Below are 17,309 nucleotides of genomic sequence, written 5' to 3'. Positions count from 1 at the left end.
TGCATTCCCCTTAGACTGTGGGCAAGGATAACCCCCTTGCTCTTTACCTGAGATTAGCACATGGTTCAGATCCAGGGCAGACCCCAACATCCCTGTGTACATGTAACTGACAAGGTCCACCAGCCTGAAAGCCAACATTCTTGCTCTGTAGCCTCCCCTTGTCAGAGTCCATGCCAATGGTGCCAGCCCAGAAGGCTCAGCATTCCCACTTTGAGGAGCTTCTCCACAGCACAGACCAGAAGCAGGTTCAGTTCCTTCCCCACACTAGGCCTGGCACCAGCACCTGTGTTGTGGCTGCATCCTGCTGGAAGCCAGTGGGACTGACCTGACACCAGTACTGCTGCTTCCTGTCCTTATCCACCAGCACCTGTCCTTACCCACCAGCACACACCTGAACTGGTGCAAACCTGAGCAGGTGCAATCTGAGCCAGTGCACACCTAAGAGTGCATACCTGATCTAGAACACTTGAGCCAGTGCATACCTGAACTAGTGCACAGTGCCTACTGAGGGCATCCGGCATAGCTCAGCCTCTGGTGAGGCCAGGAGGGTGCTCACTGACCACGGGAGCCTCTCCATGTCCCACCACGTTTTCAGCAGCTGCACAGGAGGAAACCCCTGACTCATAAATGAGGGTGCAGGCTTGGGTCAAGTTATCTGACACCCCGAAAGACCCCCTCTACTGGGGAGTAGTGTCCTCTCAAATTTCATGTCCACCAGATCTCTGAATGTGACCCATCTGGAAATAGGGTCTTTGCCAATGTGGTCAAGTGAAGATGAGGTCACTGGGTGGCTCCCATGCACCCCAGTGACCAGTGTCCTTATGGGAGAGGGATCTGGACACACTCCCAAGGGAGGAGAACATGCAGCCGTGGAGAGGAGACTGGAGTGATGGAGCCACAAGCTTAAGAATGCCTGGAGCTCCCTGAAGTTAAAAGAGACTAGCTGGAAGTTGCCGTACCCTTGGAGCCCTGGATGGGGTGAGGTCCTGCTGACACCCTGACCTTTGGATCCTGACCTCCAGAACTCAGAAAGCATAAACTTCTGTTGTTTCAAACCCCCCAATTGGTGGAGAAAGGTTACAGTAGCCACAGAAAACTCATGGATATGGAACAACCAACCTGATCCCAGGCAGAGGCTTGCTGTAGACTCGGGCATTTGGTGGAAGCTGGGGTCAAAGGGCACTGGGGTTAATGGAAAGGGAGAGGGCAGGTGCTGAGGAGTGCTGTCAGCAGCAGCTGGGCAGGGCATCTGGCTGGGGCCAACTCTGGAGTGTGTCCAGGGAGCTCCCATGGCCACACACACCTGACCAGCTGGGAGACAGACTCATCACTGGCTCTGGGCAGGCCTTGATTTTTATTCTCTGGAACAGAAACAACCTGCAGCCCAAAAAGGACGACAGCTGGCAAAGCACATTCTTTAAAGACAAAATGGAAAAAACCCATAAGTATTTGGCTCCATACATTTCTGTTGTAACAACTCCAAACGGTGCTGAGTCTTTGCACAGAGCCTGGCTGACCGATGGTTATGTCCTGCAGCCACAGGTTCTCATCCAATATACAAGGCTGAGTGCAATGATGTAAATGTTTTTAAAGAACATAAGTGCCACACCAAGACATTCGAAGACATAGGAATTTGCTTCCTATGGGCATTTCTTTTTTTATGAAAAACATAATAACTTAGTTTGCATTTTATGGCATTTCCGATTGGCCACGGCATCCCCCACTGGAATCCCACAGGCACCTGTGGGATCCATAGGCACCTCCTCAGATGGTGGAGGTGCAGACAAAGCAGGGCCAGGCCTGGGCCCCAGTGGTATGGTCCAGTGTAGCTCCCACCAGGATTTGTGCAGCCCAGGGCAGGCACAGAAGCTCATTGGGGAAGGAAGGCAGCCTGAGGTCCCTATGGTCACTCCGCACCAACCTCACAGGGGTTCAGTCCCCTCTCCTCAGCGTCTCTGTACATCCTTTGGAAGTCCTGGAAGCGTGGGGCACAGCCAAGCCAGGCCTCCTCAAAGCGCATGTGGCCTGTGAAGAGGAAGTCACCGCGCCCTGGCCGCACACCACACTCCAGCAGTGTCCTGACATGCCCCTGCCAGTGGCTACCACCCTCAGGCACTGGCTGGAAGATCCTGCTTTTCTGCCGGTACAGTCTGCTCACTCGCAAGTGGATGGCGGTCTCCTGAAGCTCTGGCTCGTGGGTGACATCCTGGATGGAGCCTCGAACAACTGCGGAGAAAAGGAAATGGAACAGTCAGCAGGGTCCAGTGGGCACTGCCAGGTGCTAGACAAAGACAGGCATACAACACATTGACCCCACATGCAGCAAGGCTACTGCAGGCCCCTGGCAACAACTGGCATTGGGACCGGGAGCTGAACCCCGAGACTCTGCCATCTAGGAATCCCATTGAAAAGTACATTTTAGGCCAACACAGCAGATCACACCTGTGGTCCCAGCATTGTGGGAGGCCAAGGCAGAAGGATCATTTGAAGCCAGGAGTTCAAAGCTGCAGGGAGCTGTGACCACACCACCGCACACCAGCCTGGGTGACAGAGCAAGACCATGGCTCTAAAAAAGTACAATTTAAACAGTAGGACATCATCCCAGATGAGAAGGTGTAGCAGCATGGCCCAGAGGAAGGTGCTGTCTGAGTGTTTGGGATAAAAGCAGCCACCCCCTTAGTGCCTGAAGCAGTATAATCACGTTTGAAATTAAGAAGATCTATTGCATCGGTGCAGGCTATGTTGGAGGACCCATGTGTAGTATCATTGCTTACATGTGCCCTAAAATCAGGGTAATGGCTGTTGAGTGAGTCAAGAATCAATGCATGGAATTCTACACTTCCTATTTATGAGCCAGGACTAAAAGAAGTGGTAGAATCTTGCCGAGGAAAAAATCTATTTTTTTCTACCAATATTGATGATGCCATCAAAGAACCTGATGTTGTATTTATTTCTGTGAATACACCAACAAAAACCTATGGAATGGGGAAAGGTCATGCAACAGGATCTGAAGTATACTGAAGCTTGTGCGAGATGTGTTGTACAAAATTCAAATGGGTACAAACTTGTGACTGAGAAAAGCACAGTTCCACAGTTCCACAGTGTGGGCAGCAGAAAGTATCCATCGTATATTTGATGCTAACACAAAACCCAACTTGAATTTACGGGTGCCATCCAAACCGGAGTTCTTGACAGAGGGAACGCCTATCAAGGACCTAAGGAACCCATACAGAGTACTGACCCAGAAGGCCAGAGAACCATGCAGGCCCTGTGTGCTGTATGTGAGTACTGGCTTCCCAGAGAAAAGATTCTCACTACTGATATTTGGTCTTCAGAGCTTTCCAAACTGACACCAAATGCTATTGCCCAGAGAATCAGCAGTATTAACTCTGCAAGTGCCCTCTGTGAAGCAACAGGAGCTTATGTAGAAGAGGTAACAACAGCCATTGGAATGGACCAGAGAATTGGAAATAATTTTCTAAAAGCCAGGGTTGGTTTTGGTGGGAGCTATTTCCAAAAAGATATTGTAAATGTGGTTTATCTCTGTGAGGCTCTGAATTTGCCTGAAGTAGCTCATTATTGGCAGCAGGTAATAGATAAGAATACCAGAGGGGGAAGTTTGCTTCCCAAATCATAGACAAGTCTGTTTAATACAATGACTGATAAGAAGATAGCTATTTTGAGGTTTACATTCAAAAAGGACACTAGTGATAACAGGATAATCCTCTAGTATATATATTTGCAAAATGGGAGAGTGCTTGGTAGTTGGCAAAAACACCTTCCCACTCTCTCTGTAGGCAACTCCTGGCTCCTGGGCTAGGGAGCCATTTTGGGCACAGAATGAAAAGCACCTTTCCCATGACTGAGGCCAAGACCCATGCTTCTGCAGAGCACCTGGGGACTGGGTGCCCATGGAAGGCTATGTGGTACCCTGTGGGGGGGCTGCTGCCCAAACAAGCAGGAGCTGTGAGGCAGACACTCACCAAAGTCGCTGGTACAGACAGCTAGGAGGACCTCGGTGTCACTGCAAGGGCGGCACAGTGCTGGGAAGAAAAGAGACAGGGATCAGAGTAATTTTTTTCTATATATCGAAATACCACTATGTACGCATGAATATGTGCAGTTATTGTTTGTCAACTAAAAAGTAAAATAAAAAAATTTAACACACACACACACACACAAAAAAAAAAAAAAAAAGAAAAGAAAAGAGACAGTGTCAGCTAGGACAGAGCAGGTCCAGGGTTCACCACCTGCCAGTCACACATGCTCAGCAGACCCAACTAAAGACAGTCCTAGAGTGCCCACATTGCTCCCCTGTGACCAAGACCACTTCCCAGCTAAGCTGGCAGAGCAGAAGACAGAAAGTACAGCCTTGGCCATGCCCAGGCTGACCCCAGGGGATGCTCAGCCCACTCTGAACTGGAAGTGCTTGAGTAGTGGCTGTGACAGCCCTGTGCCCTGAGAACATGACCCTCATCCCAAGGCTTCAGAGACAGGGACCTCCTGTCATGCCAGCTTGCTCACCAGTGAGGTGGTGTCACCAACATGCTCAGCTCAATCACCTGAGGTCTCCATCACAGACACAAAACCACCTGGCTGAACTGAAACCATGTCCCCAACAACACCCTGACTACAGTCACCTTCACCCCATCCTCCATGCCCATGGGCCAGGACCACCCTCACCTCCCCAGATCACACTGGAGGAAGGTCACATCCTGCGGGGACCCAGGTTCCCACCACAAACACTGTCCAAACCGGCACAGGCTTCTCCGAAGAGCCCAGAAAATGCTGAGTCTTCTCAGAAGAGCCACACGGGCCATGTCTGACTTGCACAGCCAGAATCTCCACCGCCCGACGGCCCCACAGCAGAAGCCTCTGAGGGCTGTGTGTTAGGCTCAACAGTGGGTTTGGAAAACAGTCGTATTACCTGGTCTTAGTGGAAGACCTCTACCTTGCTCAGTCTTCGCTTCTAGGTTTTGGCCCCAATTCTAACACAGCAGAAACTCTAAGGCATGAAATCTCAGTGAGGTAAGTTTCCCCGCAGTCATCTCACCTTCTAAATGCTCTGGGATATCCTGGCCAGAACAGGACAGTACTTGCTTGGGGCTCTCCAGCCCATGAGATGCCAACACCGTGGTGCACTTGGCCAGCCTTGCCTGCCAGTCTGAGCCAGGCCAAGCTGTCACCTGCTTGGTGGCTGTATAGACCCCAGCCAGGTGCTGGCGGGGAAAAGGGCAGCACAAGCGTCCAGCACCTTGGCCACTGCAAATGGGCCAAGCATCTCCAGCTGAGCAGGAGCTCAGAAGGGCCTTCCAGGGTCTGGGATATGCAGAGAGCCCCACGGGCCTGAATAAGGGGTAAGTGGAGGCTGGACTAGGCCTTGGAGGGAGTTTACAGCAGCCTGGGCTACCACAGGGTCTCTGTGGGCCCCTTGGGGTCGAACTGTTTGGGGTGCTCACCACATAGTCCTGCCCCAGGGTGAGGCTGGCACGCCCTGGCCAAGCAGGGTGTGTAGTCACCCTCAGTTCAGTACACCTGACTCACTGGCCCGCCCACCACCTGCTGCTGCGTTTGCTACTATTAAGCTGCCAGAAAGAAGCTGCAGAACAAGAACAGCCTGCAATGCGTCCAGATCCAGTCCAGCCTGTCCGGGAACTCCAGATGTGGAGCCTTCTGCTGGTCTGGAAGGGCTGCAGCCAGCCCCGAGACACCCTTCGACACGCCTGGACTCCTCATACCCCCACCCCAAGATGGGTCCCAGGAGCCAACCCCACCTCCTGCTGACAATGCACGAGCTCATGCTGCAGCCCCCACACAGGGGGCACCTGACCTGGGCCCCGAAGCTGTCCAGGGTGCCACCCCATGGCACTTGGCTCGCTGTGTGGCCAGCAGCACTGAGGCATGAGGAAGGTGTCTCAAATTTCAGGTGGCATTTTTATTCAGAGCACATGAGACTCAGTGAGACTTTCCATCCTGACTGGTCACCTGTCCAGGGCCCACAGAGCAAGAGGCCCCAGCCCGGGGTCCCTTGTGGGAGTGGGAGCAGCCTCAACAGTGAGAGGGCAAGTCAGAGATTAAAGGGCACTATGACCACAGCCGTGCAAGGGGCAGAAAGTGCAGGAGGTGGGAAGTGAGACCCAAGCTAGGAAAAGGCAGCCATGCACTCGGGTCCCATCTCGAAAATGGGGAGCCAGGATGCCCCACCACTCTCACGCCAGACCTGAGCATGTGTGTGTCACCAAGCCCTGGAGCGTTCTCCTCTATGAGTCACTGGCCGTGGGACAAGCCCTGGGACCTTGGAGGATATGGAAGAGGGAGGGAGATGCTCCCTGCACCAGCTCTGGCACCTGCCCTGGCCCAGGCCCTAGCTTTACAAGGTGTCAGCAGCCTGAGGTTCCTCTCCAAAAGCCTCCAGGAGCCCTTGCCATCAACACTGAGCTCAAAAAGCATGGCTCCAGAGACCTCCCTGTTCTAATTCTCAGCTTCACAAAGCAGGGGTCACCTTCACAGACAACTCAGTGCATGCCAAGGGCACAATCTGGAAACAATTACTAGTCAAAGTCAGGCTCATAAAGGCTGTGGAATGCGCTGGTCACGACACATCACATCACATCTCACTTCCGGGGGTGCGGGAGGGTCAGCAAAGGGTTGGAGTTCTGTCCCTCCTCCTCAGAGGGTGGGGGCTGGGCATGGATATCCTCGATGAACACTCAGGAATATGTGTAAAATGAATTGAATGAAGAACAAAGAAAACAGGGTCAGAGGGGCAGCCGGGGCTGCTGTGGTGACCCTGCAGTGGCAGCAGGCACGGACGGAGGGCTGCACCATGAGTACAAGGAGGCTGAAGGCTGGAGGCTACAGAATGGGCTGCAGACTTACGGATGTTAGTCTAGCAGCAATGCCCGAGAGAGACAACCAGAGTGGAGACACACAAGATCCACAGGGAAACCTCAAGTGACAATCACTGCTGGTCTCCAAGGCAGCTGAGACAGCAGACATGGCACTCCCACAAGGAGCAGGTGGGCAGAGCATCCTGGCCCCTCAGGCCCACAGAGGCTGCCTGAGGGGCCAGGATGGTCCTGGGGGCTGCCCTCTTCCTGGAGAGGACACCCTTCCTCCCTTCAGGTCGGGAGATGGTGAAGATGTGAAGTGATTATATGATAATTACAGTGGCCTGAGAAGCCTCTAAGGCAGGTGGCTCACACCTGTGATCCAGCACTCTGGGAGGCCAAGGCAGGTGGACTGCTTGAGCTCAGGAGTTCAAGACCAGCCAGAGCAAGACCAAGGCTTCATCTCTACTAAAAACAGAAAAACTAGCCAGGTGTTGTGGCAAGCACCTGTAATCCCAGCTACTTGGGAGGCTGAGGCAAGAGGAATGCTTGAGCCCCAGAGTCTGAGGTTGCTGTGAGCTATGATGCCATAGCACTCTACCCAGGGCAACAGAATGAGATTGTCGCAAAAAAAAATAATAATAATAATAATAATAGTGGGATGCCTGTAAATAACACCAACACCCTTTGTCCCTGCTTCCACACAAATAATGAGGTATTTTTCCTACTCTTTTGCACTTTTCTACCCATTCCACATGCCCACGAGAGTCCCCCAAACCCTGAGCTCCTGGAGGGGCTCTGCAGCAGAGACTGAGGCCTCAGACACTGTAGGACCCAGGCATCCATGCAAGCTGGTAATGTAACTTTTGTGTGTTTGTGAGCAGCATCAGGGCAATGTCCTCTGCTTGTTCCTTCTATTCTCACTGCACATCTAAAATGCCACTGCACCGGCCCTGGACAACCAGTTCACCCTGGGCCTTGCCCAGAGCCCCAACCCCAAAGTCCAAGCACAGAGGCAGCCAAGCTGGTGAGCACCTGGTATGCAAACCCCAAGAAAAATCCAAGCAGAGAAAGGATCCCCAGGCCACATCTAGCCTGCCTGGTGACCTAGGGAAGCAGGTTTGTCCCTGTTCTGTAGAATTGGCTGAGCTCCTGCTCCTTGGCCCACATGGTGCTGGTGCTGCCCATCCCCTGAATATACAAGAGTTAATTTTTGTAATTGGTGAGAGGTGCAGTTTCATTGGCCCAGTGTCCCCAAAAGACTAGGGGTGGGAGAATCCACCAAGTCCTCAGTACATGTCTAGGTACAACCTCAAGCCAGACCCATGAATTCTTCCACCTGTCCACTCGCTGCCTTTGTGTCCTACCAAAGTTCCCCAGACATGAGGAAGGTGCAAGGTGCAGGGCAAGCAGGTCCTACTAGTGGTGGCCAAATCCAGAGTTCCCCAGGGCTGGGTCACATCCCTCCTGCTGTGCCCCCTGGAGAAGCAGCCTACCCGCTCTGGTCTCTTCTAGGCTGTTGTGAGCCTGTCATTCAAGGAAGCTGACTTTGCAACCCGAAGGACCCAGCACCAACAAACTGTTACCAACAGGCCCAGTCTCCTGTCTGAGAAGCAGGCTGCCTCCAGATGGGCAGGAGCATGACCCTCAAACACACAGCACCCGTGGGGGATTCAAGCCTTCTCTCACATCAGTGCCAACTGTCAGTTCAGATTCATGAGGGAGCTCCTCCACTCCTGGCAGGTACGACAACCACCTGGTCCTGCCTGGTCCTAAAGTGTGTGTGTGGCCTGGGGTACAGTTCCCACCCCTCCTCCTGCAGCTGACACAAGGGCCAGAATGAAAACAAGGGAAATTCTGGCACTGAGAGGGCCTGGCCTGGACGAGCTGCCCTGCTAGACAGCCGGCGGCTGACATTCCACATTATACACCCTGGGTGAAAGGTGAGCGGGGACACATCAGCTCCCAGTCCCTTTCCCACTCTTCCACTCCACCAGGATGGAGCAGGATGGCCTCTGAAAGGGCCCTGCAGGGGTTTCTGGGGCTGTCTCTAAGGGGGATACCACCCCTGGCACATCACAGGGTCTGGGTCCCTGCCTTGAGCTCCGGTGTTTCTGTGCTGCTGCTACCAGAATCCCACCATCTGGACATCCCTGTGGGCTCTGTGTAAACAGACACCTGGAGCCAGTTAAGTGTGTTGTGGGTAATGAGGGAACCCTCAGTGTCTACTCCACACCACACAGCAAAGTCCTGGCCCCCAAGCTGGTTTGACATCCAAGGGGCCCCCATAGTCGCAAGAGGTATGTGGAGGCCAGAGCATGACCCGTGACAGAGCTGTGGCTCAAGTCACTACACACCCAGGGTTGCTGCCTCCCTACGGGACCCCACAGAAACCATGTACATCTCCTGAACCCAGTCACTCCAGGCCTGAAAAACTGGACACGAGTGCACAGCAGGCACAGATCCTGCCCCAGAGAAGAGAAATGAAGCCACACAACCCCCTGAGCCATCCCCATCAGCAACCAACACAGCCAATGTTCCACCAGACATCTGTTGGGCACAAACAAGATGTGCAGTTGTGACAGCAGCAACCAGGTGACCAGCCCCGCAGCCTCTTTAAAGGTCCCGCAGCACAGGCAGACAAAGCCAGGCTCAGCAGCCCAGTGTCCTCAGGCCCAACCCACTTCAATCAGCAGAAGCAATGTCTGCAAGCTCTTGGAACCGGTTTCCTGCCTCAGTGAGCCACTCAACAGTTGGAAAACTCATCTTGTGCTCAGATTTTTCCAGATTTTGTGTTTGTTGTGAGTTTATTATTTCCAAGGCCCCCAGAGCAGGGCTGGCGTCCCCTTCCCCAGGTCTGCCACCCACCGCAACTGCTAATTACAAGACAAAGGCCATGTAGCCCACATCCCTGTCCTACCAGACCCTACCAGGCTGGGTGTCCCAGGGGAATCTTTCAGTCCCTGAGACTCAGAGACTGTACTGGTCCTAGGGACAACTCCCCAGGCCAGGCCTCTCCACCCAGGCACTGCTAACACTGAGGGTCAGGTTGGTCCATGGGATAAGGTGGGGGGGTTGTGGCACAGCCCTCAGCCTCCACCCTGATGTCAGAGACTCTCCTCTGACCTGACAACTAGTGGTGGTGTGGGCAGGTGTCCCCAAAAGACAAGACTCTGAGGTACCTCATAGTTCAAGTGAGGTGGCAGCCCTGCGTGAGGACTGACCATGTGGGTCCCACAGCCCACACAGTTCTAGGTGTCTGTCCATGGAACTTTCTAGAAACCAGCAAAGCCCTCCACAAATGGGCCCAGCCCCTCTTCCCAAGTGCAGGTGTCCACAGATGCCATGAGACAGCCCACCACCTGCCTGCCACATGAGAAGCTGCTCATCTCAAAAGAAGAAGAAAAACGGCAGAACCTGGAGCCAAGCTCCCACTGTCCAAGCCCTGTGTGGCCAAAGGCGTGACCCAGCCCACACGGCCCCTTCTATTCCAGAACCTCCCAGGTCCCCAGATCCTCATAGCCTGTCCAAAGAGGACCACTCACTGTTCCCAGCTGTGCACCACCATCAGCCCCGACCCAAATGTGCTGTTGTTGCAGGGGCTAAGCCAACACAAGGAGCTATTGGCCCATCACCAGCAGTTTGAACAGTAAAGCACCCATTTCTGGTCTGTCACTAGAACACATGCACAGGGCGAGTTTGGGGCCCACTCTCCCCCTCCAACCACTGGCCATGCTCAGGGGATGCTTGCCTACACACTGGGAGGGGAGCACTACTCCAGCAAGCAACCTTGCCCAGCACTTAAGGGACAAGACACAGCCAGTTTGGTCAAGGGTGGTTTCTGTTGGAAGGGCCACAACATCAGAGGCATTGTCTCCACACCCAGCACCCCTATACAGGGAGTCATATGCAGGGCACCACTGTCCCTGGCTGGCTGCCCATAGACTCTCCAAGCAAACCCGCCATATCCAATGCACAGATGTACAGCGTTTCTCAGAGGTCCTGCAGAGGTCGGGTCAGGAGAAAACCCACGACACCTGTGCAGAGGAGTGAGCCCAAGCTGCCACACAGTGCTCACCCGATGGTGTGTGCAGGGCTGGTCCCCGGTACTTCCTCGTCAGCTCGTACTGGAAGCCCGTGGTCCTTCTGCCGATGTCCTGCTGGGGTGTGGCCTCCACAAACAGGCCGCCCTGCTCCAGGCCAAAGCACCGCACCTGGCCAGTGCTATCCCCATCCTGTACCAGCAGTTTCAGTTCTCCAGTTTTTTCCAAATAAATATTGGCCCCCGAGGAGCCTCTGAAGGGCTTAATGCACACAGTGAGCTGCCGTGCAGGTGAGAAGGTGTTGGGTCGCAGGTTGACAATGAGAGCCCCAGTCGGGTACAGCCATTCCACTGTGCCCGCCGCGCAGCGTACGTACACCTGTTCCACCTCCTTCCGGTGCGCCTCGTGTGTCAGCCCACTGCGGGAGAAGAAACAGTCAGCCAGGCAAAGCTCCCTTACCCTACCCCCACCCCCACCCAGAAGGATGCCATAACAGCTCCCAACTGGCACAGCCCCACCCTCAAGGCAGTTCAGGCAACCTCCACCCTTCAGTGTGGGGCTTTGGACAGTGCCACAGCACTGACTGGTTCAGGAGCTCAGGTGCTCAGCCTGCCTCGGCCTCTGCCCACCTCGGCCTCTGCCCACCACTCAGCACCATCCCTGGACCAGGGAGGTTGGACCTACTACAGGTCAGAAGAGGTGAGAATGAAGGAAACAGCAGCAGCCCTGAGTCCCAGCCCAAGTTCCAAAATGGAGTGCGATGAGCATCAGGAGCGTAGGAACACAGCCACAGTGTGGGAACAGTAAGCAATGCTGCCACTCTGGATAGGCAACAAGTTGGGGGTTGTCATTGAGTTCTGTCTCCCAGGACCTCACCAATGCATATGTTTGCATTGTCCTCCAAGTAATGAGCAACTGTTTTCATTCATTTCCAAGCCTGAAGACCCTGCCCTCGAGACTAGTTTTTAGAGTAAACCCAAATATCATTAAAGGAAGATCCACTACAGAAGTGAGGTGAGCCTCTTCCACTGGAGAGAAGGGCAAATGTGTAAGTAACAATTTAATGTTACTTGTAGTAAGTGCTAAATAGGAAGGAATGAAGTGTGCTACATTCTTGGTGAGGCAATTTCTGAGTAGAGGCAGTTACGTTTTCAAAAAATTGAAACCATCAAAAACATTAAAGTTTCTCTTACTTGAAACTGTAATGTAAAGGTCAGCATGTCACTAGCAGACGTCATGGCCACCAAGTGGGTCTGCAATGAAACCAGTGACTTTGACAAAGCAAGTGTTTTATTACATGAAATTTGGTTCTGATCAGATCTCAGGCAGGTTCACCCACATTCTTAGGATTTTTATGTGAAATAAACAATGCTATATCCAGAGCCAGCCTGAGTGAGTTACCAGAAACCCTTTCTACAAAGGAGAAAATGCATAACATATGGTTTGCATTTACTGCTGGGTGACTCACGCTCAAGCCCCCAAACCTCACTTTTCACACTGCAGCTGCAGGCAGGGGCTGCAGCCACCCTGTGGACCACATCAGAGGGAAGTGTCAAGGGTGAACCCTTCCTGCACAGCCTCCACCCCCACAGTCCCTGGGTCAGGATAGCTAGCCCAGCCCCAGCCAGTTACCAGGGTCACACACAGAGAACAGACTTATAAACTAAGCCAATAGAACCCACACAACTCATCTGACACGTATGTGGGGGCAGGCATGATTACAGTGCTGTGTGAAAATTAGACTAAATGGTAAGTGGCTGACACTTTGGACTACAATCAGCTCTTGTCTTATGCAGCCCAAACAAAATATTATCATGTCCCTCACCCTCCTATCTCCATCAGGAGATAGCTAGACACTTGCTTCCTGCTCAGGGACCAAGTCTCAGCTCTTTCTTCCACACAAACCATCCTGCCTGAGACTTCACTCCCCCCCGTAGGTCCTGAGCATCCAGAGAGTGCAGAAACCACAGCAGAGACCCTGGACACCTCTGACTACCCTGCCTCATCCAAGCAGAGGAGGGGGAAGAGGCTCCAACCACACTCAGGCAACGGCTGAGGGAACCCCTTTGGGGGAAAGTGGCCAACCCACAACTCTCAGGGGATGCAGACCAGAGCCCGGGGCCACCCTCTGATCCCCTACATAACTGCATCTTGTAGGTATACCTGGCTCCACTTCATTAGAAGTCACTCCACAAAGAAGACGAGGAATAAGATGAAGACAGAAGACACAAGGAGCCCTGTCACCTGGCTCCTTACTTGATGGTCTTCACTGCCCACTTAGAAGATCTATGACCATCCCAGGGCCTGCTCCCCTCCTCTTACATCCCCCTAAAACAGCAAGACCAGCAGGAATCTAGGCACGAGACATGGAAGTTCCACTTTAAAACCAGTAGCATGTGGTGTACGAGACCCCCAGTCAGAGATAACCCTTCAGGAAAGTGAAACCACAGGGGCCCTACCACAAATTGCTCACCTCCAAATATCCACCACCACAGAAAACCTGGAAAAGAAATGCCCATTTATGCAAAATTGCTGGAATTACAAAAATGCAACATATCTTTAACAATCATGAATGATGGTATTTTATGATTTTCACATAAGATGCAGGTGACATACTAAGCAGGAACAAAGTAACGGAATTCTGGTACTCCAGGATACAAACAAAACTTGTTCTAGTCAACTTTAAGAAACTGAAGAGACTTATTTGATCTTAGATTAAAGTAAATTAATTCATTTTTTGAAAAGTCAGGAGTTACCACCCTGGTGGACACATTTGTAGGACACCTTTATGGAAAAGAGGGAGAGAGTCCTGTATAGCAAGCCCCCAGGGGTCCAGGTGGCACCAACCCACATACCACCACTGAGTCACCAAAACAAAAGGGTGGCCTCTTGTTCACTAGAGTCAGGAAGGTTCTAAATCAAAGGCAGAACTCAAAGGCCCTACTGACAAGTAACCTTTTGCAGGCAAGATGGCACCTGTGACACCTGTTGATAGCAATGGGAAAGTTCACGGTCCACCTTTATGGCCACTGGCTAAATAAAGACTGAGGCGCTGGTCCTGCCTCTTCCACAGCAAGAGAGATTTCAAAATCTTCTACTTAATTGCTTGGAAACACCTAGAAATATGAGCCTGTCAACTGTGAGTGGCCATGTCATAAGAAGCAACTCCCTTGCTATCAGGGGATCAGAATCCACAGTATCGGACTGGCTCCACCCTGGGCTGACTTCAGAACAGCTCATAAAAAAGTCATAAACACGGGGAGTTGTCCAGCGCAGCCAGAGGACTACCGAGTTTCACAGTGTCTGCCGCTCATCTGCGGAGCATGGCCGTGAGTGAGCCCAGCAAGGATGACGAGCAGAATCCTACTACCTCCAGAAAGGTCGTCTGGAGGTCGCTCCTCTGACACCCGCAGCTCAGGCCGTGCCCTCTGCCAGGCTCTGCCCTGGGGAGAGGGGCCAGCGAGTGCCCCTGCTCTCGCAAGACCCGACTGCCGGGCTCCTCCCCCACTGCAAACACCTGTTTGGTCCAGCCGGCCTCCCCACCCTCACTCCAGCCGGAGGCAGACTCCCTTCCTCCTCCGGGCTGCCGGGAAGGCGCCCCCTCCCTCCGGGAGATGTCAGCTCCCGCTCGGGAAACGCGGGCTCACTGCATTTCTGGTTTGGATCTGCTGAAGAACATCCCAAGGCCTCGGTTTCGGGGTGCACTGAATCAGGGGGCAGAGGATGCAAGCCGGAAGCTTAATTGCATCTGGGGGCGGAGGACAGCTCCAGAAGAACTGTCAGCGTTGGAGGCTCCCAGCCAGCCCGTGCCGGCGCCAGCATTCTGCAGGCCGACTCCCCCAGCTCCACGCCCCGGGTCCATCCCCGCTCCGCCCCCGCCGCCGGCAGGGGGAGTTTCAGCTGGTGAGGGGGCAGAAGGCTCCCTTAGGGCCAGGGCCCCAGCCCTTGCCGCTCTCACGAACCTTCGCTGGGGGGCGGGGGAGCAGAAAATGGATTCCTCAAAGAACTAGGCGCTGTGAGTGACCTGCGTGAGGACCCGCGGCACCAGCTGACAAGGAGCCCAGCCCGCTGTGCCACCCTGCCTTCTCGGAAAACCAGCTTCACTCGGAATAACCCCGTGACACTCCACACTCACACACACACACACAGCGAACTGCCTGTCAGCTGGAGTCTTCCTGTCAATCCAGGGCGCGAGGGGCTTGGGTGGGAGCCCCAGGGCACCAGACAACAGGCGCAAGGAGAGCCCAGGCCAACAGCGTTTTCGACAAGTCGCGCACTGGCCTGGGTCCCAGCGCACCAACTCCTGACCAGGCCCCTTCCAAGGCACAGACACCGCTTGCCCAGTGCGGGCTTCGGCCGCGGCCTCTCAGCGGGCTTAGAGTCTCAAGTGAGCATCGGCGTCCTCTGGGCCTCCCCCACCGCTCCCTTGGGACCCGTGCTCCTTTCCGCGGTCACATTCAATTAAAAAAAGTCCTCGGCTGCCACCGCGGGGTGGAGGGGGGTCGCCAAACCCAGCGCGTGCGGCTGCCAAGGGCGGCCTGACCTTCACCGAACCGGAGCAGGAGACTGCCCTGGCCCCGTGCACAGGTGTCCGCCCGCACAGATGCGGACAGCGCTGCGGTCAGCATGAGAACCCTGCTCTGTCCACTGAAGCCGCCGCTCCCTCCGGTGGCCGCAGCCGTCCCTTCCCGCTCTGCCTCGGGAAGCAGGCTCGGCTCCTCCCGACCCAGGACAGTCCCGGGATGCGCAACTGCCCGCCGGCAGAAGCCTGAAAGAGCCTGAGGACCGACCCGCTCCTGCTCGCGGAGTGGGGCCGCGGGGCTCAGAACCAAGTGGGGACTGGAGCAGTCCGCGTGGGCCTCGTGGGCGGTCGGGCCGGGACCTACCCCGCCGGGCTGCAGGCACGCGCCCTTCCCACCCGCGTCCTCTGGGCCAGGGGGCCGGGACCCCGCGGGGTCTTTTGTTCTAGAAGCGGGGGCGGCGGGCAGTGGCACAGGACTTGGCCTCGAGAGCCGGCCCCGGGCCGCGCCCCCGCACGCTTTGCCCCCCCTGGAGGAGAGCGCAGGGTAGCAGAAGAGGAGAGAGGACCAAGGCCCGGGGTCAGGGCCGGGTCAGACTCACCTCCCCTTCCAGCTGCACAGGTCGCTGGAGTACTGCGCGTCCGCGCCTCCCAGCAGCGCGGCCAGGAGCAGCAGCAGCAGCGGCGGCGGGCCTGGGCCCGGGGCGGGAGGCCGCGGCCACAGCTGCCCCGGCGGCCCCCAGGCAGCCCACGCCGCGCCCCGCATACTCCGGCTCCGCTTGGCGCCCGGGCCCCGCGTCCGCGCCCACTCAGCAGACACCTTAACCAGGCACGGCCAGGCCAGGAGACCTCCAAGTCCGGGCGGGTCACGTCGCACGCCCCCCGCGTCTCCCTCGCGGCCGCCCGCCCATCCCGGGCCGCCCACGCTGCTGAAGCCGAATGCAGGGGCCCGCCCTCGCCGCCGCCGCCGCCGCCTGAGCCTCTGGAGTCCGCGAGTCCGCTGTCTTGGGTCCCGGCTCATCTGGGGGCGGGTTCCGCCCCGCCCCGCCCCCCCGGAACCCGGCCCGCCCCCCGCCTGCCGCTCTGAGCGGGCCCGCCTCCGCCCCGCCCCCCGGAACTCGGCCCGCCCTGACCCAGGCCCACCCCAACTCGGTCCCCCGGAACTCGGCCCAGTACCCCGCGGTGAGCCGACTCGGCGCTGCACTCCCGAGTTCGCTGAGAGTCGGCGACTCTGGGTGCCGGGATGTGTAACCTGGGGTGGGCGGGAGACAGGCTGAGACGTTGTGGCGAGGAGGGGGCCGCGCAACCGACGAGGAGAGGGTCCTGGAGAGAAGAGCCCAGGCTGGAAGGCAGAGTCCGGGGCAAGAGGGGGAAGGGCGGACGGGGCAGCAGCGCGTTCCCTGGCCTGTACAGCCCGAGACCCCAAGTATGTACCGACCCCAGCCGAACGCCTGGCTGGTCGCTCTGTCCCTCCCTAACCCCCCACGGCGGTGGTGCAAGTGGCCCACCTTGCAGACCGCCGTGAAAGGCTGCAGGGGCTCAGCCTGGTCTTAGGGCTGTGGCGGGGGTGCCTGATCGGTCGGTGGCTATTAAAGGTGTTGTAACCCTCTGCACGATTTGTAGTTCACGGAGGCTCAGATTCCCTCCAGGACCGCAGCCCCGGGGACCTGGGAGGCCCAGCTGAGGGCCTGACCCCTGGTGAGCACACCGCCTCTGTTCGCCCCCCCACCCCCCACCCGGAAGTCTTGCCTCTCCGCTGTGCCCTGCAAACACACCCGCCCCCGACCTGCTCGCAGGGGTCTTGGCTCCGCCTTTGCACTCCCCTCCCCCATGCGCACTCCCATGCTCCTTGAGCTCGGGCTCCATCCACAACTTCACCCTTGACTCCGTGGCTTGATAATTTTCCAAGGTGGCCGC

The 17,309-nt window shown here is 55.7% G+C and overlaps 1 protein-coding gene and 1 pseudogene across 3 annotated transcripts; one reads left to right on the top strand and one right to left on the bottom strand.

Annotated features, from left to right (window-relative positions):
• Positions 1 to 1,335: 1,335 nt before the first annotated feature.
• METRNL (meteorin like, glial cell differentiation regulator) lies at positions 1,336 to 16,998 on the bottom strand. Of its 3 annotated transcripts, XM_053570176.1 has the most exons (5): positions 15,995 to 16,998; positions 13,347 to 13,373; positions 10,909 to 11,291; positions 3,984 to 4,043; positions 1,336 to 2,226 (listed from the first exon to the last, which is right to left on the bottom strand). In XM_053570176.1, exons 1-5 carry the CDS (start codon positions 16,411 to 16,413, stop codon positions 1,907 to 1,909), a joined length of 1,209 nt encoding a protein of 402 aa, XP_053426151.1. In that variant the 5' UTR covers positions 16,414 to 16,998; the 3' UTR covers positions 1,336 to 1,906. The 3 variants fall into 3 exon arrangements, with proteins under 3 accessions (XP_053426151.1, XP_053426152.1, XP_053426153.1); XM_053570177.1 differs by lacking the exon at positions 13,347 to 13,373; XM_053570178.1 differs by lacking the exons at positions 13,347 to 13,373; positions 15,995 to 16,998 and adding an exon at positions 14,521 to 15,947.
• LOC128570195 (UDP-glucose 6-dehydrogenase-like) lies at positions 2,624 to 3,797 on the top strand (annotated as a pseudogene).
• Positions 16,999 to 17,309: the final 311 nt, after the last annotated feature.

Source organism: Nycticebus coucang, chromosome 18 (genome assembly GCF_027406575.1).
Source record: "Nycticebus coucang isolate mNycCou1 chromosome 18, mNycCou1.pri, whole genome shotgun sequence".
NCBI lineage: Eukaryota > Metazoa > Chordata > Mammalia > Primates > Lorisidae > Nycticebus > Nycticebus coucang.
Note: the sequence above shows the minus strand (reverse complement) of the source record. Positions and strands in the feature narration are given on the sequence as shown.

Bases quoted from the DNA above. Each gene is read 5' to 3' on its own strand.
- METRNL (XM_053570176.1), bottom strand. From the start codon at position 16,413: ATGAGCCGGGACCCAAGACAGCGGACTCGCGGACTCCAGAGGCTCAGG. The intron at 11,292-13,346 runs GTGAGCAATTTG...CTTCTCCCGCAG, and splicing joins GTGGTGGTGGATATTTGGAG to TGGGCTGACACACGAGGCGC. The intron at 2,227-3,983 runs GTGAGTGTCTGC...TTTTCTCCGCAG, and splicing joins TGTCTGTACCAGCGACTTTG to TTGTTCGAGGCTCCATCCAG.